The sequence below is a fragment of the Lathamus discolor genome, chromosome 1, assembly GCF_037157495.1.
Source record: "Lathamus discolor isolate bLatDis1 chromosome 1, bLatDis1.hap1, whole genome shotgun sequence".
Taxonomy (NCBI): Eukaryota; Metazoa; Chordata; class Aves; order Psittaciformes; family Psittacidae; genus Lathamus; species Lathamus discolor.
In genome coordinates this window covers 138,174,195-138,198,347 of record NC_088884.1, presented here as the reverse complement: position 1 = coordinate 138,198,347, position 24,153 = coordinate 138,174,195, and the positions used below count along the sequence as shown (strand labels likewise).

The 24,153-nt window shown below is 37.9% G+C and overlaps 1 protein-coding gene across 9 annotated transcripts in view; it reads left to right on the top strand.

Annotated features, from left to right (window-relative positions):
• The window catches only part of ATP10D (ATPase phospholipid transporting 10D (putative)), a 56,681-nt gene that overhangs the window by 3,653 nt on the left and 28,875 nt on the right, over positions 1–24,153 (top strand). For 5 of the 9 annotated variants that reach the window (XM_065697750.1, XM_065697774.1, XM_065697741.1 and 2 more), the window contains exons 2-11: positions 2,841–2,929; positions 7,928–8,236; positions 9,003–9,197; positions 14,801–15,005; positions 16,702–16,787; positions 17,849–17,955; positions 18,679–18,810; positions 19,657–19,784; positions 19,926–20,178; positions 23,756–23,991. In XM_065697750.1, the coding sequence (XP_065553822.1) occupies positions 7,968–8,236; positions 9,003–9,197; positions 14,801–15,005; positions 16,702–16,787; positions 17,849–17,955; positions 18,679–18,810; positions 19,657–19,784; positions 19,926–20,178; positions 23,756–23,991 (1,611 nt within the window). In that variant the 5' untranslated portion in view covers positions 2,841–2,929; positions 7,928–7,967. Of the gene's footprint in view, positions 1–2,840; positions 2,930–7,927; positions 8,237–9,002; positions 9,198–14,800; positions 15,006–16,701; positions 16,788–17,848; positions 17,956–18,678; positions 18,811–19,656; positions 19,785–19,925; positions 20,179–23,755; positions 23,992–24,153 lie in introns of those variants that run through there. The other 4 variants (XM_065697767.1, XM_065697764.1, XM_065697758.1 and 1 more) reach the window with 4 other exon arrangements.

Below are 24,153 nucleotides of genomic sequence, written 5' to 3'. Positions count from 1 at the left end.
TTGACAATCAAGGTGCTGCACCATTACCATCCCTTTGAAATATGCAGGTATCTCACATCTGTTGTAGCTGTTGTTTCAGCTTCTTAAAAATCAGAAGAATGTATGTAAATTGTTCATATTTAAGATACACTTTTGGTAGGTATGATTGCAGTATGCTTAAGGAAGGTAAAATCTGTTTTGCTACGAAACAGTGAAGCTGCCCAATTACAGGCCTTGATGTGAGCCATCTAATTCTGCAGAGTACTTGGAAGACCTTCGTGGGAATTTGTAGTTTCGTGGCTTAACTGCTGTTACTTATCTAGATATTAAGTAGCTCATGCCCACATGTGTAGCATCCACATTTCTGGCTTCCAGTGTTGTCAGAGAAGTCTGATAAAACCAGAAAGTCTTTAAGATAAAATCAAATCTAGTATATTCATTTAAAATAAGCTGTGGAGGGTTGGTTTTTTTTTTATGATCGAAGTTGTGTTTTTTCTGTCACCATACATACAACCTCATTTCCCAGAGCCTTTGAAGAACCCTGGAGCATTAAGCCTAGAAGCCTCTCTGGATGCCTTGGGAGTTTCTGGAACCCTTGAAGAGCTAGCTGATAATGTAGGTGCCTTAGAAAACCAGAAGAATAGTATTGTAGGAACTCAAGTACAGTTTCTTTCTGTAACAGGAACTTTCAGTGTAAATTTCAATGACTAACCTAGATCTTGTCTACACAACAAAGTTCTGGCCCTTTAAAGAAATCACCGTAGTTAAAACCCAGTAATACTGCCAGTATGGATCCATTTCCTTTAAAACTGCTTACTGTAGCTTAGGGAGCTTACACTTGACTACAAAAACAATCACATCCTGTTGCATCATATGAACACCAGTATAAATTTTTTAACATGGGCCACACCTTAGTCTTACTGTGAAATTAATGTGAATTCCACGCTTATCAGAGCCTCTACAGTGATTAAATGCTGCATGACCGTAAGCTAAACTTGTGAGAAAAGATGGTCATAAAAGTGTAAGACAGCCTGGAAGGTTTTAGCTTACAGTTTTGCAAGACCACTGTGGCCCATGAGAATGGGGCATAAATGAACAGAGAAGAGGATATAAAATATTTGCACAAATCATACCTCTCCATCAGTCTTCACTTTTATTTTTAAACCGGTTATCTGTAGCAGAAATACATGATTCATGTGAGTTTTAAACCTAAAATTTGATAGCGTATGGTTCAGTTGTGCCTGTAGGTACAAGACTTGATTGACATTCAAAATAGCTTTACCCAAGGTGGAGAAGATTTAGTAGTTTTATATACTGCTCCCACACTGTAGCACATTAACCAATACTACTGCATGTATGGTTTATTATTAAATTAACTTGGGATTGACCTTGTGTTAGGACCTTGACACTTCGTGGGTTTAAATGCAGCCTGCTGATTGTTTTTTAGTTGTGAAGAGCTGCCAGTGGCTGCCTTAATGTACTCACAACCAACAAAACAACAAAAGAAATTTCGAAGAATAAAGCATTTCAAGGCTTTCAGGTTTTCAGCCTCGTCCATGCCAAGTCAGACTTTGTAGGTAGGAGTGCATGGGAAAACACTGCCATAGTATTTCACTTTTCATAGTAACATCTGCCTTCCACTTTAAATCCAAGAGTCCTTAACATTCCCTTTGTGAACATAACTCATAATATATGGTTGCAAATAACCACATATTTTTTTTTTAGAATCAAAGTTGTGATTCCTGCAGGTTTTTGGCTGTTTGTCCCATAAATTGACAGCACAAGTCTCTTACCCAGATCTATTTAGCATATTAGGGTGTCTCTGCAGATTTCATATTGATTTGCAAAGACATGTTCCAAACTTGTGAAATTGCATGTTACAGAGAAAGTAGCAAACCTTAGGAAACAAGAAGTATTCGTTCTTCAGAGTGTTAATTAATCTTTAGGCCATGGCTCCCTTAAGCTACTTCATTGTCTAATAGCTTCTGAGTTTTCAAAAATGATTAAGAGGTGTTCTTAACATTTAGTCTGGATAGTTCTGACAATGTACTCCAGTTGTAATGTAGCAATGCAAGTGTTAGTAAGCCTGTGCAGTAACGCTTGCCAAGAGGTTTAAATGTGACTTTGTCTGGATCAGGGATAGCCTGCTCTTTAATAGCTTGGTGTAGAGTCACCTCCATCTGGGTTAGCATTTTTTATCTTCCCTGGTCACCCCAGAACCTCAGACCTGCAGAATATCCTGAAATATTCAGGAAGAGAGCTAAGAAAAGGGGTATTGCTGGAGAGATGCATTTTTTGAATTGCTTCACTTTTAGGTGCTCTAGACATTTTTTCAGGTAAGATAATGCAAATTTATTGGTTGCATTTCTGTTTGCCAAGAATTGAGTTATAACTTTCTACTGGCAACAGCCCAGATGACACAGGAGGTCTCTTGCACATTGTGTCCAAAGACTGCTCCTGAGCAGGAGCATGGTAGAAACATGCACCGTACATGTGCCAATGGTCTGAGGAACATTCTTGTGAAATATATAATTTACCAAGTGTATTTAACAGAGAAATTTCTGAAAGAAGTATGAGGACTAACTATTTTGAGGTCACAGGAAAAGAGAAGGATGCTGTCAGAAGGGAGGAAGTGGTCAAGAGAAGCTAGGGTAAATGGCAGGGCATTTCACATGACATGAGCAAATGACCACAACATAAGATGGAGTTACAGAGCAGTATAAACATTGGCTAAATTATCTACACATCTGTTTTACAGTCAGTCTCAAGAAAGACTACTGAAGGCTACTGACGAGTACCAAAAGCTACTGAATAATATAATTGGAACTAAGGAATTTTAAGTCTGCTACATCTCCTTGCAGGAAAGCTAGGAGCAAAGGCTTGCATGCAGATGTGAAGGTGGCACTTCATGGAATTGGGAGCTGACAAAGTTTACAAGAGCCAATGAAAGGCAAGTGATGGGAAAAGAAGATGACTTTTTAACAGGAAATGTACATAGAAGAAAATGCTTATACTGGTCTTTATGATGAAACAGCCTTCATTCAGTATATGGACTATTTAACCTGAGAGTTTTCTTGGCATTGCCACTAGCAGAGAGTTATTAAAGGTTTTTTTTTTTATTGTGATACAGGATGTTCAAACATGGATAGTGTAAAGTGTTGAGCTGTCCTGTGGTAAAAATGACACTTCTGTGCCTTGCTTTTACAAAGATTTGACAACCAGCTATTGCACATTAACCATATCCAGTCCTTGCAGTTTTCTGTATCTTAAAGTGCTTTATAAGAGGTTGAAAGAATTGGAGTACATGAGGGAACTGAGGTGAAGAGAAAGCAAGTATGTCCGGTGTCAGATAATTCCCTTCCACATTTCATCATGATCACGTGATATTAGTGAGGTTGCTACAAGACCTTGCATTTTCCCATGTAAAATGTCTGGATTATCTCTGTATCAGCTATTACCATCCAACAAGATGAACTAGTATTCGCTTGAGTGTGTAATGCAAAATGAGAACAGCCTAGCTTGTGTCATGCTATTCTCAAGACTTAGCATGTAATCATTTAGGGTTCCTATATTCACATACACGAACATTATTCTTGGGATCTTGTTAAAGTTTTTAATTGTTTTTCTTTGGTGTTTGGTTGGGGTTTTTTTTCAGATAAACCTTTAAAATACTGCTTCAAAGTAATTCATCTTGTGGGTATTTTCCAGTGTTTAAAGAAACATCTGCAATTTTTTATTACTTTGAATTCATGTAAGCTGGAGAACTCAAGAATTTACTATGAAAAATGACATTGAAGAGGGTCAAATAATGTTTTAGGAGAAGGGCTTTCATAGAAAAAATGCTTAAACCAGCGTTTCTTTGATCTTTGGCAACTTCATGCTTTACGATATCTAGCATGAAGTTGATGAATCACCTTTCTGCCTCCTTCTAGCTAACCAAAGAAAAGGTGCTCATTACTTTATGATCCAAGTTTAAGAGGAACAAGAAAAATTCTCAAAAGGTGAAAAAAAAAAACCCAAACCAAAAAAAGGTTTTTGAAGTTTGCAAACTCATAAAATTCTATTTTAAAATGGAAGTGCAAATGATTAAAACAAAAACTTTTTTAAATGGTAGTTCAGTCAAATCCCAGGTGAGTCAGAGGGCGTTGTGGCAGAGTATGAGATCCACATATTTTCTTCCCAGGATGCTGGTTAATTGCCTGATTCACTGTTTTGACCACAGCAGATCATTTGTTGCTTCGCATAAAGCATTTTTGGTACAGTGCAGTTGCAGTGGTTTTATGTTGGTTATATCTTGTCCGTACAGTCTTCTTCAGAGTTTTCTTAAAAGTTGTTAAAATAAAATGCTGGGGCTAATGGCAGAAATACTCGGTGCACACATCTGAGCCCAGTGTTTCCTGTTCTTTTTTAAACTGTGATTCTCTGAAGGAGGGTGAGGAAGGGTGGGGCAGAGGTTTTGAAGCTGTGTCAGGAGTCAGGGATGTATATGCAGTGAGAGGTGAATGCTCTTCAGCAACACTGCTTATGCAGTTTCAATCTTCAGCTCCAGTGGTGAGGAATTTTGTCTTAGCATGCTGTCATGTTAATTGGCCAGTACTCTCCCCATATTCCACTAAAGTGGTCACCAGGTATCAAATGCTACAAAAGGTAATAGATTATGAAACAAAAAAGAGTTAGAATTTAGAAGGTCTTGAGATTTGTCAGCTTTTCATTTTTGTTTTTCTTGGTTCTCAACTCTTTTCCCATCTTTATTTGCATGTTACTGATAATGTAATTCTTAAGCTTTTAAAGTTGGCTTAGCTTTAGTAGGTTATTTTGCCTACATAATTTTCACTGAGTGAACAGGATCTGCCATTTAAAGCCTTTGCATTCCCATTAGCCCTGGGAGTTTGCTTTGAGAAAGTGTTTCCTTACTTGCTGCTGCTTCTGATCACAGAAGTCACCAGTATCAGATGTTTGTTTGGTCTTATGAAAACCAACATGATTTTCTCTACAAGTCAAACCTCTCAGGTACATAGTTCACGGCATCTAGAAATATTTTGGGGTGTTTACTCATTTAAGTTTTCCACAGGATATTGCACATCGTAATAGCATGTAGAGATATGTCGATTTACTGCACTTGGGCAAAGAATTATTGTTTTAAGCAAAAGTGTGGCTAATTGTCACACCCTGTACGATTCATGCTAAAGATGGAAGCTGGAAGGGGATAAATTTAACAGAACAAACAAGAAATCTTGTTAAAAATCTCCCTGTTAATCCAGCATATTGTTAATTAAAGCAAACTGTTCTTTAAAAAGGCTTCTTATTGCATAAGATCTGTTTGTGAAGTTACTGATTTGTCACCAGTATAGAGACAGTTAAGAAGTGTTGTTTCCTAAAAGTGGTTAAATCTTAGGGATGTTATCGAAAACCTAGAAATTTAGGTGGGTGGGGTGGGTTTTTTTTCACAGCTCAACTGCTAAAATTTGTTATTGCAAAGAAGAAAGTTCTTTTCAGCCAGTCAGCTTTTCAAATGCTGTTTAATATTTAATACTAATGTTTAGTATCTTAATATTAAGGTCTTTGTTCTTTGTTTCAGTCCTGACTCGTGTAGATGGGTTGGTTTTTAGGAGCTCTAGGTGTATTGAAGAGCCAAGTATGAACTCCACTAGCAGCACATTCTGCAGTTCCTAAACATTTTTTAAGACCTGGCTACCTTCCAAGCTTTAGACTTGTTCTCAGACTCAGCATGAAAGGATTGAAGCATCTCATTCACATGTATACAGATCAATATTCACATGTCAGATTGCTACTATATGGTAGCAATACCTTAAAAGTAGCTCACTGTTGTGAAATAGCTGCTTGCCAAGGTCAGAGTTTACATCGCTGGAGGAAAGACTGACCCTGATTAAAATGGGATAGTAGCCTCTATCCAGAGGGCAGTCCCTTTTGGTGCTGTACCCCAGGCAGTACGATTAGAGGGGACAAAGACATAAAGATGCCACATTCTGTGAAAATAAAGAGAATGCCTTATATTTTGGAAAATCTTCACAACCTCCTCCTTGTTTCTCTGAGAAGTCCCAGACTTAGCTGCCTTTCTGTGCAGCATTTGCTTGCCTTTGGTAGTCTGATGGTTACTGGGATCACAAGGTTTAACACTGAGAATAAAGGGAAGTCTCTTTTTCTCAAACTGGTGTCTTATATCACCTGGGGAAGCACTACAGAAGAGCCTTGGGAAAACAGTAATTCATGTGGGAACCGCTGGGGGATGCTTAGAGGAGGTGCTATATAGAAGAGGTTTGTTTTTCTTTCCTTGTTCCTCTTCTTGCTTCACATGCAGATCTTGGTTTCTAAAAAAGAACAAGAGTTTCTTGTGGTGACAGTCTTCGAAGACATTAAGATTGTAGCAGGCAGTAACTATCCATATCTAATGATGATAGGACAAAAATGTGCCATCTTAATTTGGTCAGAGGAAGAAACCAGTTGGACATTAAGGGAAAGCTTTCTAAGCAAAAGGGTCCAGGCTTTTCAGGAAGCTGTTCTCAGAACTGGTCTGAGAACTGGACACAGTGGTCCAGGCTTTTCAGGAAGTTTGCAGAATCTTCTTTTAAGGACAGAGTGGGTTGATGTAGATATGTTAATACTAGCTCACTGCTAAAGGACTTGCTGAGGACATTGTTCCTATGTTTCAAGATTTCTGCAATTGTAATAGAAGAAAGGAAAAATCAAGGATTTTGCATGTAAGAGAAGATATGTTCATGTGAATTTGATAGTTTGAAAAAATACTTTTTAAAGCAACATTTTGGTGGAATTTGAGTAGCAGAGTGGCATTTGTCACTTCCAAGATACATGTGGACAGAAGCCTGATGTGATTGAAGCCAAAATCAGGAGCAGTTTGACTAATCAGATAGTCTTTGCTAAGGTAATCTGTAGAAAAGAGGTTTTGTTTAGAAAGACCCAGCAAGTGTTAGAGGCAGCTTGTGTGGGGGAATTTAGGAAGAACATTATAGTGAAAAGTTTTGCTATAATGTATGCAGATAGTAAGATCCCAGATGGAAGGAAAGTAATCTGCAGTCACAAGTAGCTGTACTGATGATTCAGGCCTCACACAAGTTATAGTTTTAAACAAATATAAGATGAGCAGTTCTATGGAAGAATTAGTATAAAAAATGCAGTAACTGTTGTTTGTAAAAACTTGTAAATTATAAAACCCAGAAATTTTGACCTTCTGTTAAAACATAGTTTGTGTGTGTAAAAGTCCTTGTCCGTTTCTGACTGCATTGGGTGGTTTGATAAAGTGAGCATCACCTCTGCCTATGAATTTTAGCTTTTAGGAAAACAAATTCCTGGATAGATTGCTGGAGCTTAGTAAGGTGAAGGAGGAGAAGCATTGGCATGAAGTTTATTCATCCTCTCTTAGCTGGTAAAAATCCTCAAAACTGTTTCCAATTCAGTAAAGAGAGGGTTTTTGTTAATACTGCTTAGTGCCTTTCACTGGCAACTCCTTGCTTCATGCCTAAAACTGTATTCATATGCCTATTGTTGTGTCGTTGACTCTCGAGTTTAATAAAGTTTGTTAACCATCAGCAAGGATTGCTGTGTTTGAGATAAGGATTCCTTCAAAAATGCTGTTCTCTGCAGAATTAACAGCTTATCTGCTTCCTTCACCATACTGCAGCACCAGAAACTGGTGGGTGGGCTGCTTGCAGGAGGTGCTATTACAAAAATACTGTGCATTTTAAACAGAGTAATCAAACTCTAAGATCCTGAAAGGATGGATGAAATTCAGATAAATTCAACCTTTGAAGCAGGGATTCCTGACCTCACATAACCTATTAATTATCTGTTTGGGGATTTTTATGTAAATGATTTTTTTCCTAGTCTTGTTCAAAGCTGTAACTGTGCCTTTTTAGTAGAAAAGCCTTTACAGAATTCTCATGTAACTTGCTGTCTTCTAACATATTTCTAGATAGAGGACATTCCTTGGATTGTAAAGCATTCCAGGCACAATGGCAGATCCCATCCGCTGGGCCCGATACCGTTGGCAACGACTGATATCTACAGAGGGCAGAGAAGGTAGCAGACCCAGCAATTCAAGTAACAAGTGCCATCAATCATCAAAAGCCATTGGCAAACATAGGATAGTAATACCCTGTTTGGGACATTTTAAGGAAGAGTATGAAAAAGTATCAAAACTGTACATGAGCAACAAAATACGGACTACTAAGTATACATTATTGAATTTTTTACCACGGAATTTGTTTGAACAATTTCACAGGTAATGAACTCCTTTTCATTGTGGTAATTCTTCTGAAGTGGAATCCTTTTATTTAAATGTGTTGCTTTATAGACAGGTATTAAAAAATTATTTTTCCTCCTGACCTGCCTGTCACTCCTGAAGAGATTTGTGTTATTTGGCCAAGTCTCTTGAGTGTCATCAGTGTTGGGCTAATCCTTTTCTCCATAGCTTACGTAATTTCTGCTAATTTTGTTCTTCGGGTTATTGGAATGTTCCTTACTCTTGGAGCACTGCCACACAGCAATCTGCAATAGAATTTTCAGCCCATTTCCTGCAAATGTATTTCTCCCCTTCCTCATGTCTTTCTCTGTTGCCATTTTCACCCTCCTTCTGCTTGGAGGACTGCTGATCTGTGAAGTCATACAGAGAGGTTGTAGGGTGGCTTCCTTTTAAAAACATGTAATCTCCCCCTGGAGATGATAAAATTAGAAGACCTGGAAATCTGGGAGAGTGCAAGTTCACCAGAGTATCACTAGAAGGCACATGCCTGGAGCACAGGTTTGAAAATACATAAAAAATCTTGTTTTCTGCATCTTTTGATCGTGCATATTAAGCAACTGTGCAGCTAAGGAAACTATTGACCGGAGAGTGGAAACTAAGTTTGGGATACTGAGTTCTTAAATTACCCTTGGGCTGAAGAAAAGATAAAGCCCTGCTAACTTAAGTGTCTATATAGCATGGAGTTGGAAAATAAGGACAACTGTCTGCTAGCACAGCTAACTCCTATATTTTCTTCTTGTTTCAGAGTTGCCAATTTATATTTCCTATTTCTAGTTGTCCTAAATTGGGTTCCTCTGGTGGAAGCCTTCCAAAAAGAAATTACGATGCTACCTCTGGTAGCAGTTCTGACAATTATTGCAGTGAAAGATGGTCTGGAAGATTACTCCAAGTACAAAATGGATAAACAGATAAACAACTTACTAACCAAAGTATATAGCAGGTAAGAGGCAACGGTCTTTCTGGTTCGTTACTATTATTTGATAAAAGTGTATGTGGAAAAGTTGTTGATAAATCTTTTGGTTTAATTTCTGGATATTCATAGAATCATAAAATAATTTTAGTAGGAAAGGGTCTCTGGAGGTCACCTAGTCCAACCCCCTGCTCGGAGCAGGTCTAATTAGATCAGGTTGCTCAGGGACTAGTCTAGTTGAGTCTTTATCAACAGTTTTGCTAAATGGATATCAAGTTAGTATAAAATTTGCTGGAAAAAATTCTTTGGTTGAGGCAGGTGTTCATGCATGAGTTTGTACTATATTAACCATGGTAGTTTGACCATGTTGTATTGCATTGTTGTATATAGCATTTGTTTTGAAAGGTGTATTTTTAATTCCTCTATAATCACTGTAAGCATCATGGAAATAAAAAGACAGGAACACAAACTGGTCATATTCAAAATTAACTGGCAAAAAACTTATTTTAGTGCGCATCAGTGCTGCCCACATCATTGTTTTTCTTCTATATCTTTCATAAGAAGATATTCTGAGACTCATTCAAAGCCTGTAAAATAAAAAAACGAAGTATAGTGGACCCTTTTTCTTTCTCGCATGCTCTGTGGTCGTGTAGGGAAACAGCTGTTTTGAAAAACACCACTTATCTTGTGTTGTTGTAGCCTCACCTGTAGGAGAGGATTGATTAGCAGTTAGACACTAACAACTTCAGTAAGGTCCAAGCAATAGCAGACAGTAGTTCCTGTAGTGCCAAACCACATTTAAAGCTTCCTCTTTTCAGTAAAGACACACGTTTTCCTAGTGAAAGCACTACACTGAAAAGAAACTTTTCTAAAATCTTAATGTGCTAGCTGGTTATGCCAAACCCTAAACCCTGTAGTGTAGACATGGCCTTAACTGGCCCATGCAGCAGGTTTGCAATCTGGTGCTACATAATTACTGTTAATGTATTGTGATATTACTGAGAAGATGGAATTTGCAGCTTTCTGGCATTTGCCATACTCTACTAGTATTTTAAGAGCTAGCTTATAACCATGGAAAAAGTCTGGAATATCGTTTTATATCATCAAAGGAAGAACAAACAGCTTTTTGTTCTGCAACCATAGCAGTTTTCTCAGAATTGTTCTATTCAACCTGTTGAAACAAGTAATTAGACTGTTAGGGAAGATAAACATTTTCTTTCTTTTTCATGTCTGCAGAGAAGACTTAAGGGAGAAACTGGATTATTTCTGCTATAAATAGCCATGTACCCTGAAAGAATTCATTGCCGGAATGCTGAAGCATTCGATATCCATGTCCCTGAAACCTTTGTGTTACTTGCAATCACACAACAATGTCAACGAGCAGAATTAATTTCTGATCTTCTCTTCTGGCTGGATTCGTTCCCCATTACCAGAAATGTGTAATAATCAGTGGCCAAGTTAGTCATTTGTAAAAATTCCTTCTTGTGCCTATAAGTGTTTAGGTTTTATAATATTTTTTTAATTCTTTAATTTCTTTATCATGATTTATTTTATATATAGTATAATCTGGTTTTAAAAATAAGTTTGGAGGCGTGGTTCAGGGTGATTAAATCTTACTAGTACAAAAATGATCAGCCACTACATGTGAGCTGATTTATCTTGGACTTCCATTAATCTCACATTAGGATTCAGAGTTTCTTAACTTGTTTAGCAAGAATCCCTTAGAAATTGTAATGACTCTTTCAGTGCGTGTGTTAAATCGAGCATAGTCATATCAATTGTAAACATGATGAAGTAGCTAATGTTGAATACAATTTCCAGGGTTTTTTTACTGTGCATTTGTTCATCTGGAGAGGTTGTATGCATTGTGCATGCTGTCTGTGTAATTTTACTTAGATATTAATAACCTACATGGCTGCTGAGATGTGCCCAACATAATGGCTTTTCTTGCTGTCTCAAAATTTAACTAAGCAGTAGTTGTCATGCTTGAAAGCTGGAAGGCTACCTGTTGGTATCTGGAGATAATATGCATTATTATTAGACCAGTCATCCTGAACTTGAACTCTTGTGAAGCTTGCTTTTTTACAAAGTAGTGTTCATAATCACAGAATCACAGAATCCCAAGGGTTGGAAGGGACCTCAAAAGATCATCTAGTCCAACCCCCCTGCAAGAGCAGGGTAACCTACAGTACATCACACAGGAACTTGTCCAGGTGGGCCTTGAATATCTCCAGCATAGGAGACTCCACAACCCCCCTGGGCAACCTAGAAACTTGTTGCACTGTGGTCTCTTATCCCTGACAAAATGTGCCAGTTTCAATGCCTTCATAAATCTGAGCGACTAGATGCTAGTTTCTGTGAGCTGATTTTTCCAGGAAAGCTTATTTCTGTCTTGAAAATGTGATAAAACAAGGGTTGTTTAAAATGTTTGGGTTTTTTTTCCTGCTAATCTCTCCCTTGTGGAGTAATAGAACATATCAATAAATAATAAGACGTGCTAATGTGCAATTTAATTTAGGTTTTAATTGTTGCTAGGATGTTAAACAGTTATCAGTCCTTGTACATTTTGAGCAAGTTAGAGTGGTTGGATCTTATTAAAATAGCCATGAATCACAAAGTATGAAGGCACTTTGTAGTAGTTTTTCAGTAGTTTGTTGTTTCAGTGGAACCGTGGTGCAGTGGTTATGATGGAAGAATCCATTTATTCCTCCACTGACCTACTACTACAGACCGTTAAATTTTTTGTCAGACTTTGTGCTGAAGTGAATAAAGAATATGTGCATAATCCATCTGCTGCATCAGCAGTAGGGCAGATAACTTTGCTGTCTGATACATTTTTATTTTCTTATTCCCTCTCCTGCAGACCTCTCAAACATATTTCTGTTTCATTCCAAGCCTTGCATGTAGGTGCAGGTGCATCAATTAACAAGAAGCATCATATAATTTCAATACTGCATTTATTAAATAGGTAGTAATTTTAAAGAGAAATATTTGCTGTCTCCTGAGGGCTTATCTCAAGACTGGCAGGACAGAAAAATAAGTTTTCATAATTTTTCAATAAATACCTGTTAGTTAGAAAAAAATATGGGGAAGTGAGAGTACCAATGCTTTTCTCTCTCTTTTTTTTTTTTTTTTTTTAAATCTCCAGTGTATAATTACTTCAAGGATAAATCTAAGGGTTGCTTTGTCACTAAATCTTTAATTTCCAAATTATTTCTGTGGTTTTGCAAACTCCAGTTCATTTTGAAAAATTCCTGTAGAAATCAGTGGCAGAAATTGACAACATTTCTCCCCGGTATTTTTATCTTGCTACATGTATATAATACAGTGATGCCATTGCTTTCTTCTCTTACGAGGTTATTTTGCCTCGTTTACCTTTCCGTTTCCATCCTTTTTCTAACTCTTCTAGATAAAAACTGGCTGTGGAAATAATTTTCTCCCACCACCCTCCTGGTTCTCAAATCCTTTCCATCCTGTTTGGAAGGTGAGGTAAAAGGGTGCTGGTTTTGGGTGGCCAAGGAATTCTGCTCCAGTTGGTGTTGTGCCCTAGTTGGACTCGCTGGGCCTTCATAGCAGGGTAAATTGGCCTACACAAACAGTTATGCTGATAGTTGCACTGATGTAGTTTTCAGTACCTGAGGAGTAGTTCTTAAAAATCACTAGTTTGCAGCTCGCTATGTCTCCCAAATAGAGCCCCTTTGCAGCTATCAAAGCTTAAGTTGTATCTTCAGTATTTGAGAGTGGCATCCTATTTCAGCAACTCTTACTTCCCTATTCCTGTTTACCTCTATTAGTTAGGTTTTTTTAATTTACTTTAGAATTTTTTCATTCACGTCTTTTTGTTGGTTTTTTGTTTGTTTCTTTGTTTTACCCCCTCAATCTGTTTCTTTATTTTCAGGAGAAAATACTTGTATATACCATGTACTGGTATGAAAAGTTAACTAAGTTAATTCCTAAAGTGTTTTTTTGTGGTGTTTTTTTTTTAGTCCATCCCATCTTGTGATAGGTGTGGCTGTAGCTTTAAGTTTTACATGCTTTCCATTGTGCCATTTTCTGTGTTGAAAACTAGTGAATGTGCATCTTAAGGAGAAAACAGATGTGCCTTATATCACTTTCATTTTATGTCAGCTTTTGTTGCTTCCTGGTTTTGATTTGTTTGCACTTAACTGTTAAGTAACATAACCACCTCCACCTTTTCTTTACTGGAGAAACTGTCATCAGTACACTGATGAATTGTGCAGGCTTTGTGCCTTCTGTTTGTAGGCAAGCATTTCCAAAAGGGTACTGTCAGATAATGCAGGTCTGAAAGATGTGGCTGCAAAGCTTCATACAGGAAATATTTTTCTGTTGTTTTTTGGTTTTTTTTGTTTTTTGTCATTAGAAGTGTCTGTTTCAGTATTTATCAGAAGCACTTTGATTAAAGCTAGTAGGTATGTGCCAGTCAATACACAACAGTCATGTCGTGAAGCGTCTTTGCTCATGTCTACACTGTAGAAGGTAGATGCACTTCCCAATACCCCAGTGGGAATGTGCTTCTTGGACAGCTTAGAATGAGATCCAGGGAAGGAAACACAAGATGCAAGACAGCCCTAGCACAGCTCGGACTATATCCCAATCTGAGTAACTGTGACATAAGGAGTGTGGAGAATACGTGCTCCTTTTTTTAAACGTAGCTCTAGGGTTAGACTGTGCAAGGCAGAAAAGCCAGGCAGTCACTGTGGGCAGTAATAGCTTGTACAAACATGTACTGCATCCAGACCTGTGTAATGTTTGTAACAGCAACTGTAGGTGTGTTTCATCACCCGTGTTGCAGTAGCCTACTACTGTGTTCCTCCAGCTAGCTCATGAATCATTCCTTGTTGCTTGTTACCTTGCATCCTATTCGCCACTCTAAACCTGACTGTGTTTGCAATAAACTGCTGTGATTATATAAAAGGAAGATTCTTCATCTCAGCTGAGGACAGTACAGCAGCTATAAATGGAAAATTGAGAACAGTTCAAACTTATGTATGTCATGCCTGGATATTTCTAATTAATAAAGAATTTCAACTCACTTGACAGGCCTGAGCTTTTGCTGACTTCTTGAGTATTATAGAGTCTTGGTACCTTACATTCAAAATTTATAGTAAAGATATTTTAAAAGCCTGTAAATACAAGTATTTATATTCAGAGCATCAGTGAAGTGATTGCTGGATATTCTTGGCTTACTGGTAGACATTCATCATCTTGGGAGACAGACATTTTTGAAAGGCATTATCAGAAGGGAAAAAGAATTGCTGGTTTTAGTTCCATAATTGCAAGAAAAAGTGGTGACCCAGAGAGAAATCCTGAAAACACTGTTTGCTCTCTTGGAATAATGAAAACACAGGAAACAAGTGGGCTGAATTTTAAATAGAGCTAAAATAATTCTGGGAGGGTATCTGGAGTGTAATTTCCAGAAAAACAAGGCTTGGACCACAGAGCTGATTCTTTGTAATTTATATTCACGTTGAGCTAATAGACTACCTCAACAGAGGGGATTTTTTTATTGACTTCGAAGCGTAAACTGTTAGATTAATTTTCTAGTTACAGTGCATTTGAGCTTTCACTTTATCCATTTGTAGAAGAAATTACTGTTTCTGTATGTATTTCAGGAAGGAGAAGAAATACATAGATGAGTGCTGGAAGAATGTCAATGTTGGGGACTTCATCCGGCTTTCACGTAATGAAATCATTCCTGCTGACATGGTGCTGTTATATTCTAGTGATCTGGATGGGATTTGCTACATTGAAACAGCAAGCCTTGATGGAGAAACCAATCTAAAGCAGAGGCAGGTGGTGAGAGGATATTCAGAGCAGGTGATTAGTTGCGCATTTGTAGTGGTATAAGAAAGTTGACATGACAGACAGTCAACCCAAAAAAACCCCAAACCACCCAGTCCTCTAGATTGCTAAATTCTTGATAGCTCAGCAAGCCCCATCTGAAAACAAAATAACTAAGTAAAACAGTTCTAATTTGTTGCTTGAGTTGTTCTGGAGCAAATGTTTGTGTTCACTTAACCCAGAGTAAGAAAGATCTATCTCAAGTAATGCTAGCCAGTAAAAATAACTATTCAGGTAGAGTCAAGAAATAATTTATGGGTGCATGTCATGTCATGGGTGGAATTTCTTGGAAGGGGGTTCTGTGCTGTAAAAAGACCTGGAGAGAGAAGAACATGCTATCTTCTCTTTTTCACTGTTTTTTCATGTTGCAGACGTATATTTACCTCCATAAAACACTTAGTATTATACCTAGCAGACAAAATGCTGAAGACTAGCAGAAAGAAGGTGATATCAAATGAACAAAGAATCCTGGCATTAGTGCAACCCTCAGCACACCCAGTGCTGAGTCCTGTTGCTGAAACATCATGCAAAACAGCAGCAGGGAGCCTTTGTGCTGCTCATAATAATAGAATGTTTAGTCCTCTGGAGGTAAAATTACCTGAACTGCCTCTGAACTGTCAGCAGTGACGAGGAAGTGAGAAATACCACTTTGTGAGCATTAAGACTCCCCTGCTACTTAGCAACTATGGTAATGCCAAAGGCATGGTGTGATATCCGTAAGCAAAGCTCTTTCTTATCCCCTTACACTAACATACATTTTTTTCTTTCTTGATTTAATAACAGTAAGGCAGAAAAGACTGCTTGATTTTTCTGTATATACATATCATTATGTAAGGCAAAATTCAAATGGTTCTGCAGGCTTGCATCACTGCGAGATGGTCCTGATATCATACCAGCTCCTGCTGTGAGATCTGATTTCAGTCTCACTCAAGAAAGATTGTTTTCTCTGTTTCCAGAAAAAGGTGCATCAAAATGCTAGGAAGAGTCATACTGTCCAAAAAAAGTGACAATTCCTTTACCGTTCAAGACTGTTAATTTTTGTCCTCAAATAAAAACAAACAAAAAAAGTCATTGTAGAGTCTTCTTGTCAGGACTGCATGGTTTCTGAATGTAGAACCATGGTCAGCTTCACAGACTTCTAGTGTCCTGCCAACTGAGTTTCAGCTAGAGGCTATGTCCTCATAAACTCAGGCTGAGTAAGGCTGGCAGTGCTGTGTAAGAGGCATTACCCCAGATAGCATCCTGGTCATGGTATCAGGAACAATGGCAATGGCTGTTTGGAAGAGTTTCTGGTTGCAGAGAAAACAGTGTCTCTTTTTTTCCCTTATCATGAAAAAATCCCTATAGGAAATGTCTGCATTTCAGATGTTCTTGCATTTTTATTTTATTTTTTGTCTTTTTCCTTGTTCTTCCACCCATTCTCTCCTCTCCAGTGTTCTCAAAATATCAGCAATTCAACTGATACTTTCCAGGGTTAGAGATTTAGTAGTAAGTCCTTCTGTGCTGTGTAAGTCTGATTTATGGTGAGTAGCAAGCAGAGCATCCACAACACCTGCAACTTACAGTTTCAAAGCTAAGTTGTTAAATTGTTAAATTTATATGAATTTATAATGTTTTTAAGTTCCATCACATTTTGTCTGAGTTCTCTGTTTGTTTGGTTTTATGGCTTTAGGTCTCTGAAATTGATCCAGAAAAATTCTCCAGTAGAATAGAGTGTGAAAGTCCTAACAATGACCTTGGTCGTTTCCGAGGCTTTGTGTAAGTAGGCTTGTGGCTCTTGAACTATTGTCATTTGCTTTGGTGCTTTTACTAATTTTCAGAGAGCTTGTAATATTTGCTTCAAAAATTAATGACAATATGCATAGAAGTCAGCTTACACCACTACATTTCTGAATATGGCCCAACAGACAGAGCTCCAGAAGGGCTTTCTGAGCAGCAGATTGTGAACTGGGCAAGACCACTAGTGCTTTTTATTTTGAATTGAATACTTTCAACATCTTAGTTCAAGCTGTTTTGGAATCGTATAGTCCATATTCGAAATAGCTGTTTCAAGTCTGCTCTTAATAACATGTGTTATATACAGTATTTGATCTGGACCATGGCCTGGCTGCATTGCTCAGAAATGGAAATCGGAAGGAATGGCTTTCTCTCTTAATCTGATTTGTTTTGTGTAACCATCAGTGACTTGATCGAGCTCCTTTTGACTGATGTGCCTATCCGTGTCTTTTCTTCCAATAAGTTTATGATTTTCAGTAGACAGTAGGAATAGAAGATACTATTTCATGGGGTGACTTATTCTCAGGTTTTAAGATTTATAATGTCAATATTCTTCTATGTGGGCACTGACAAATTAGAAAAATTAAAAGAAAAATAAATACATATAAATCTTACATATAAATCTTAGTCTCTGAGGAAACACTTTGACAAAGAGTGGGCCTACCTTTACTGAAAGTATGCCACAGGAGTAATGACGCTCACAGTACATTTAAAATGGAATTTTATATGTTGTTGTTTTTTTTCTGATATTGACAGTACAAGTAGAAGTCTTAGGCTTTCAGACTTCCAGTGTTTGTTTTGAGCTCTTTTCAATAGTATTGCCTACTTATGCTTGTAAACACAAGAAAATTTTAATACAGTGCCTGCATGCCTGGATTGTGTGATCTGCATGCATGTTGTCCCATTCTTTTGAAAAGTCCAATTGGAAGTGTCAGAATGGCTGTCAGAGATTAGAAGCTTCTGTGGGAAATCTGCTTCCTAATGGCTTGGCAAAGCCTGACTGGTGATTGCTAGAGCTGAAATAATGTACTTTTTTTTTTCAGTGAGCATTCAAACAAGGATCGAGTGGGCCTCAGCAAGGAAAACTTACTGCTCCGAGGATGCACAGTAAGAAACACAGAAGCTGTTGTAGGCATAGTGGTATATGCAGGTTAGTGAACCACACTGGCTTTCACAGGCTGCCTTGCAGGCAAGATAGAGTTACGTGCCCTAAGATACAGTATCGCACAGATAGGAATTCAGAGTGTTAAAGCCTGAGTCCAGCAAAAAGCAGCTGCAGCTAGAAATGTTAAGAATGCATATCTGGATTAAGTTTGTTTCTGTTTTAACAATGTAAAGAACTGATACATCTGATTATTCATGGAAGGGCAGCTCTGTTCTATGTGAGTGTCCTCAACTGTTAGTTGCAGTGGTAAACCCAGATTTTGAAATGGAGATGGAGATGAGTGGCTCGCTTAGTTTTTTTTTTTTCTGGTCCAAAACTGAAGCTAGTGTTCTTCTTCAGTGTTCTGTATTAAAGGGTAGGGTTTTTCAACTAATCAATAAGATGTATCCAGATAGTCATAATACAGGTGCAGGATTTTGTAGAAAATATTATAAATAATATAAAAAATGTCAAGAACAAGAAAATTTCTATAGGAAGGAATATTATAGACAGTATAAATGTTAAATGTGTATGTGACAGATTTCGTTTTAGCTTCATTTTTTTTTCAGACAGAATTCATATATTGTAGGAGCAGTTTGTTCATATTTACAGTCTCTGTTCAAATACTGGTTTATAGAAATGTCTCATTTCTCAGATGTTTAGAAATGCAAAGAACTTGTGGTTCTGATACCTGCTATTAGAAAATTTCAACCTGTGTTGTGGTTACAGGTCATGAAACCAAAGCCATGCTGAATAACAGTGGTCCTCATTACAAGCGCAGTAAATTGGAAAGAAAAGTGAACACTGATATCCTTTGGTGTGTTCTGCTTCTAATTTTGATGTGTTTAACTGGTGCAATAGGTAAGTAAGAATCAGCAAACTCCTGTTTTCTTCTCACAGCTTTTAACGCTTGGTGTTTATTTTGGGGCTGATTCATTTTAACAGCACATCTCAGGAGCTGCCTTTATCCAAGCATTATTCTCTAGCAGCTGGGGATGCTGTCAGGTTTTAGTTCATGTTGTCATGTTTAATCTGGAGTGTGGTGTGTATTTAGGAGTCTGGAAGCTGTTCCTCCAATTGATGTCTTTTTTTCTCTGGTTGATTTGTCTTTTCTGTCACTAATTGCTCAGCAGAACTCCTACTTTCTCTTAGGATTTTTCAGGTAGCATAAAATGCATGTACAGCGTTGTGGAGAGAGGCCTAGTGTGACTTGAGTTGTAACGACTTTGTATTCTAGGGATTGATTAAATAGTGAGCATGAGTGAATCTAAACAGACTTAACTTTTATAACAAATCAAAAAGGTGTTTAAACATGTCTAAAAAGACTTCTTTAGACTAGACTACACTTAATGATGACGTGTTCACATGTTAACTAAAACCTGGACAGGCAAGGATAATACAATTAATTGTCAGAGGTTTTTCTGCAGAAAAAAACCAGTGTTTATCAAGTATAGTTAGTATTCCTTCAGTTCTGAGATACGCTGTATAGATGTCCTGTTGATAGAAATGCATGTAAAGTATTTATTCAGATGTGCATTGATACTTACTTAATTTTAATGGGGTTCCTGCTGAGGAAAAAGTCAGGAAGTAAAATGGTATTTTAAAAGCAAAGTAAGAACTGCATAGTATAACACCTAACACTATGACCTTGAATTGTAATACAGTTTACATACAGCTGACTCACTTTATCTTGTTCTTGTTTTCAAGGTCATGGAATTTGGTTAAGTAGGTATTCAGAAATACCTTTTTTTACCATCCCTGAGCCAGATGGGAAATTGATTCCTCCAACATTAGCAGCATTCAATGTGTTCTGGACAATGATCATCTTATTACAGGTAACTTTGATCTGCTTGTTGGTCATATTCTGATCTCATTCATATCCTTGATGTAACTCTTCAGCTTCAGTAGAGCTACTTCATGTTTGTAACTCACCAAAGAGTTAGGTTTTATTTAATCCCCATGTTTTGTTTTGGTAGGTCTTGATCCCAATTTCTCTCTATGTTTCGATTGAAATTGTCAAATTGGGACAAATTTATTTAATACAGAATGACATTGATTTTTACCATGAGAAAACAGACTCAACAATTCAGTGTCGAGCACTGAATATTGCTGAAGACCTTGGCCAGATTCAGTATATCTTCTCTGACAAGACTGGAACCCTCACTGAAAATAAGATGGTTTTTCGGAGATGCAGCATTGCAGGGCAGGAGTATTGCCATGAAGAAAATGGTAAGACACTAAGCCTTTGTTCACAATGAGTAATTTTTCTTTTCTGAGAAGCTGAAAGTTTTTGATGGGGTCCAGTGAACTTTCTGAGGCTTACATGGCACTACACACTCACAGAAAATAAGAATTTAGACTGATCCTACTAATAGCTATGCGGCTTTTCCCATTATTTATATCCCTTCATATATAGTGTGTTACAGGACTTGAAGGCTGGATGTAAGGTGTTGCTTTACAGCCAGTTACGTTTCAATGCATTTGATACCACAAACAACATTCTTTACTCACTGTGGAAGAAGTGTTTTGCTTCTCTCCTTGCAATATTCAGAACCCAGAACATTGGAAAATACCCATCTAGTCTTTCCCTCCAAAATTTTTTTTTTTTTTGTTATCTAGAATGCCAGTGCTTGCCTAACATTTTAAGGTTCAGATATCTTTTGGCTGCCACAGTTACACTACCTTTATGTAGTGTATCTTAAGGCTCCAATTTAACATGCTGTTGTCCCTTAGGATACAGTAACACAAATAGAATATGTGAAAAGTTAGAGCTTCAACAGTAATGTTTAAGTAGAAGTCAAGCAAATAAGTGTACATGTGTTAAATACCTCCATCAAAAATAATAACTGTTGTATTCTTACTTACATCTCAAACAGCTGTTCATTGTTAGCCAAAAAGCCAACAAGCAGTGTTTCAGGATAGTTGCTTCCTCATTGTCTAATAGTGTAGCATCTTTCAATATACATTTCATGAGAGCCCACTTAAAACTTTCTACTAGCCCAGAGAAGATACAAAAAGGCAAAAGAGAAAATTGAGCAGAGTGACATGAAGTCTTTGATTGCATTATCTATTTTATTAATTAGATAGAACCACAAAGTTTTTATTTCTCTTACTGTATATAAGTATTCTGGCTACGGACATTTACTATTTTGCTGGTGAGCAATGTAGGTATTCCATAGGAGATCAAAGGTGAGGTGCTGACCGGCAGCCACACGCAGCACAGCTGTGTGTTAAGCTCCGCCTTGGGGTTTTTGTGGTTTTGCTACTAGAGAGAGCTCCTCACAACTGCGAGCAAAAGGCACACCCTGCTGGCCACAGCATGAATCAGTTCAGCCCTTCTGTCGCGGGAGCAGGTGGTTCCAGACCGTTTTGCAGTAATTTCTGGGAATACTTTGAAAATCTTAAGGTGTGCATGTCCAGGTGCTTCTTTGGCTTTTCATAACTGTACTGGGAAGGATGACAACAGCAAAGTGAGAAGAAGTATTTTCGAGTTTTGAACTTGGTGAATGAGCAATTTAAATAAAGAGTAGAATATATTTTCAGAGCCCTGTCTTTTACCTCGAGGGTAAGCATGTGCTTCTTTTTAACGGCATAGAAATTATGTGATCCCTGAAAATCAGTTTGAAAAATGTTGGAGGTCCTGTGTTTCAGTTCTGTTTAACGTTTGTTCAGTTGCATAAAGCTGCTATTTGCAAGGCTCCTGCTACATTTGGTAAGAGTTGCTCTGCAAGCCAGTACAGTCTTTTGCATACAAGCCACTTAATCTTTATATATATTTCTGTATTGATATCTGTATTGCCCAATGTAAAGCAGTGCACAGCAAGGAAGTACATAACAGCAATGACTGTGATTCAATATAATCCTCCAAATACGTGCCCCCAGGCAGTTCTGTGTAATGTAATATGTACCTCTTGGACCATGGCAGCAGAGCAGTGTGCTGTTATTAAGAGTTCCACAAATGTTATTTCAGACAGAGCATGCAGGCTTCTCAACAGCCTGGAAGGCAAACAGAATGGGCATGTGTTGTCCAAACCTGCCTCTACAAACACATACTAAGTCACTGTTGCTGCTTTCTGGTAAAAGATATCAATAGCACATGTGGGATATTGCATCTGGTAGTTGTTGAGAGCCAGTTTGTTATATTCCCACTTTTTAATAAAAGAAATATGTTATTAAATTCATGTTGACATGTCCCCTGAAAGACATGGCCTGCCAAGGAAGCTCTGGTCTCCCAGCTTTCCTGGACTCATCAGAATAGCAGTGTCGTGGTTTAAGCCAAACCCAGAACAAGCAGGATAAGGGACAGGAAGCTTTCATTTATATTCCAGAAACAAAATAAAGCAGGAAATAAAGAGAACTTAACAGGCTAGAAAACCTGATAGCTCATTTCCTGAACATAGCTGAGCTTCTGGGCTTTGGCTGGGAGGCAAAGGACTCATGAGCGATACAATAAATGTATTTCCATCTCATTTTGAGCACCAGAGCTGGAGACACAACTGTGAATAGGTTTCCTATTCACATAAAAGAGAATAATATCCTATTGTTCACTTCTTTCATGTAAAGTAGCTCCCACTTTAAATAAGAAAAAAATAGGGAATTAGTGTTGTTGCAGATGTGTGTATGTTAATACTGTTTTTTTTCCTAAGATGCCATTGTTTATAATCACACTTTAATGAAATATATAGGCAATGCACACCTCTCAGAACAGTTTTTCCATGTTGTCTGTGGATGCAGACATTGAACTGCTAGTTTATGTTCATTGCATCCTATTTTCACTGTGACAGGTAAAAACTTGAAAGCTGAAGAGTGTACAGTGATCTAGTGCTGTCTGGATTGAGATTGCAGCCTCTTTCATGTGGTCCAGCACTGTCTCAGAACTCCAGTGCAAACACTTGAGTATGTTGTTAACAAGTGCATGATAGCGTAGGCAATGTTTCCATTTGGCACAGAGGTTCTTTATACCACTGATCTTCCTAGCTAGATTTGTGAGGCACAGAACTGCATTTATATCTTTGATGCAAAGGTATTAGACATATCAATATGAAGTTTTATTATTTAAACCTTCTTTTCAATTAAATACTCAGGAAATGTGTTTGTGTGTGAGGGGGTGTCCAATACAGAAACGATTGTTTCAGTGAGTTCCTTCTAGCAGCTGTACCTACCAAACCACTGGTATACAATCCTAATCAATCATCAAATAAATTGGAAAACTTATCAGTAGGTAATCTGGTTCCATTTGTCTGGGCTGAGGCAGAGTTGTTGCTATCATTCTATATGAATTTGTTTGTTTGTTTGTTCCTTCAGAACCTCCGGTGAAGTCCTGTTCAGTGCTTTTTCAGGCATTCTGTTCTAGTATGTCACATCTTCTCTGACAGAGTTTTCGCTGATACCTGCCCTGAATCTGTCACAATCTAGGGCCATATTATCCACAGTCTGTATAAAAGAAAGTTCTCTTGCAATTGCCCTTCGTGTACTTGAAGACTATTATTTGGCTCCCATCAACGTGCCCTTCTGGAGGCTATGTAACTCCAGCTTATTTTACTGTTTCCATGCAGATTGTGTTGTCTGTAACCCTCATCGTTCTTGCGCCCTCTTCTGGGTTCACTCCAGAATCCAGAAGGATGGCTCTTGGAGTGCAGTGTCTCAAACAGAAAGTCAGCCTGGTGGTTTGTTGTGGATTTTGTTTTTCATAAATAACTGTATACAAAACTCTTACCTTAAAAATGTGTTTCCTGAACCTCCAAGCAGTGTTTTAGACAAGTTTCTTCTTGCTCCTGGAACAATAATTTTGTTTACCTTTCCATAGCAAAAAGGCTGGAATCCTATCAAGAGATGGATTCAGAGGATGAAGATTCAGCTGATCATCAGTGTGGCTCTTCAATGCATATGTCAAAATGGCAGGGGCAGGACTGCAGAGCTGTGAATGAACCCTTGAACAGAAAGTCTTTGAATCTGTTGCCTGCTAGTCATTCTGCATTAGGAAGGGAAGATGGAGCAGGTGGTGCTCCCCCTTCAGGACACGTTGCTTTCAGCAGTCCCATTGTAAGTAAAACCTGTAGGTTTTGATGCTGAATTTCTGAAGTAACTCATGAAGGAATAGCTTTTTACCATTTAAGAAATCCTTTCCCTCTTGATCAAAACCAGAGCCTCCCATGATTGCTTGGCAGCATCCTATTTGCACAGATGTTTGTTGGGTCATGAAGG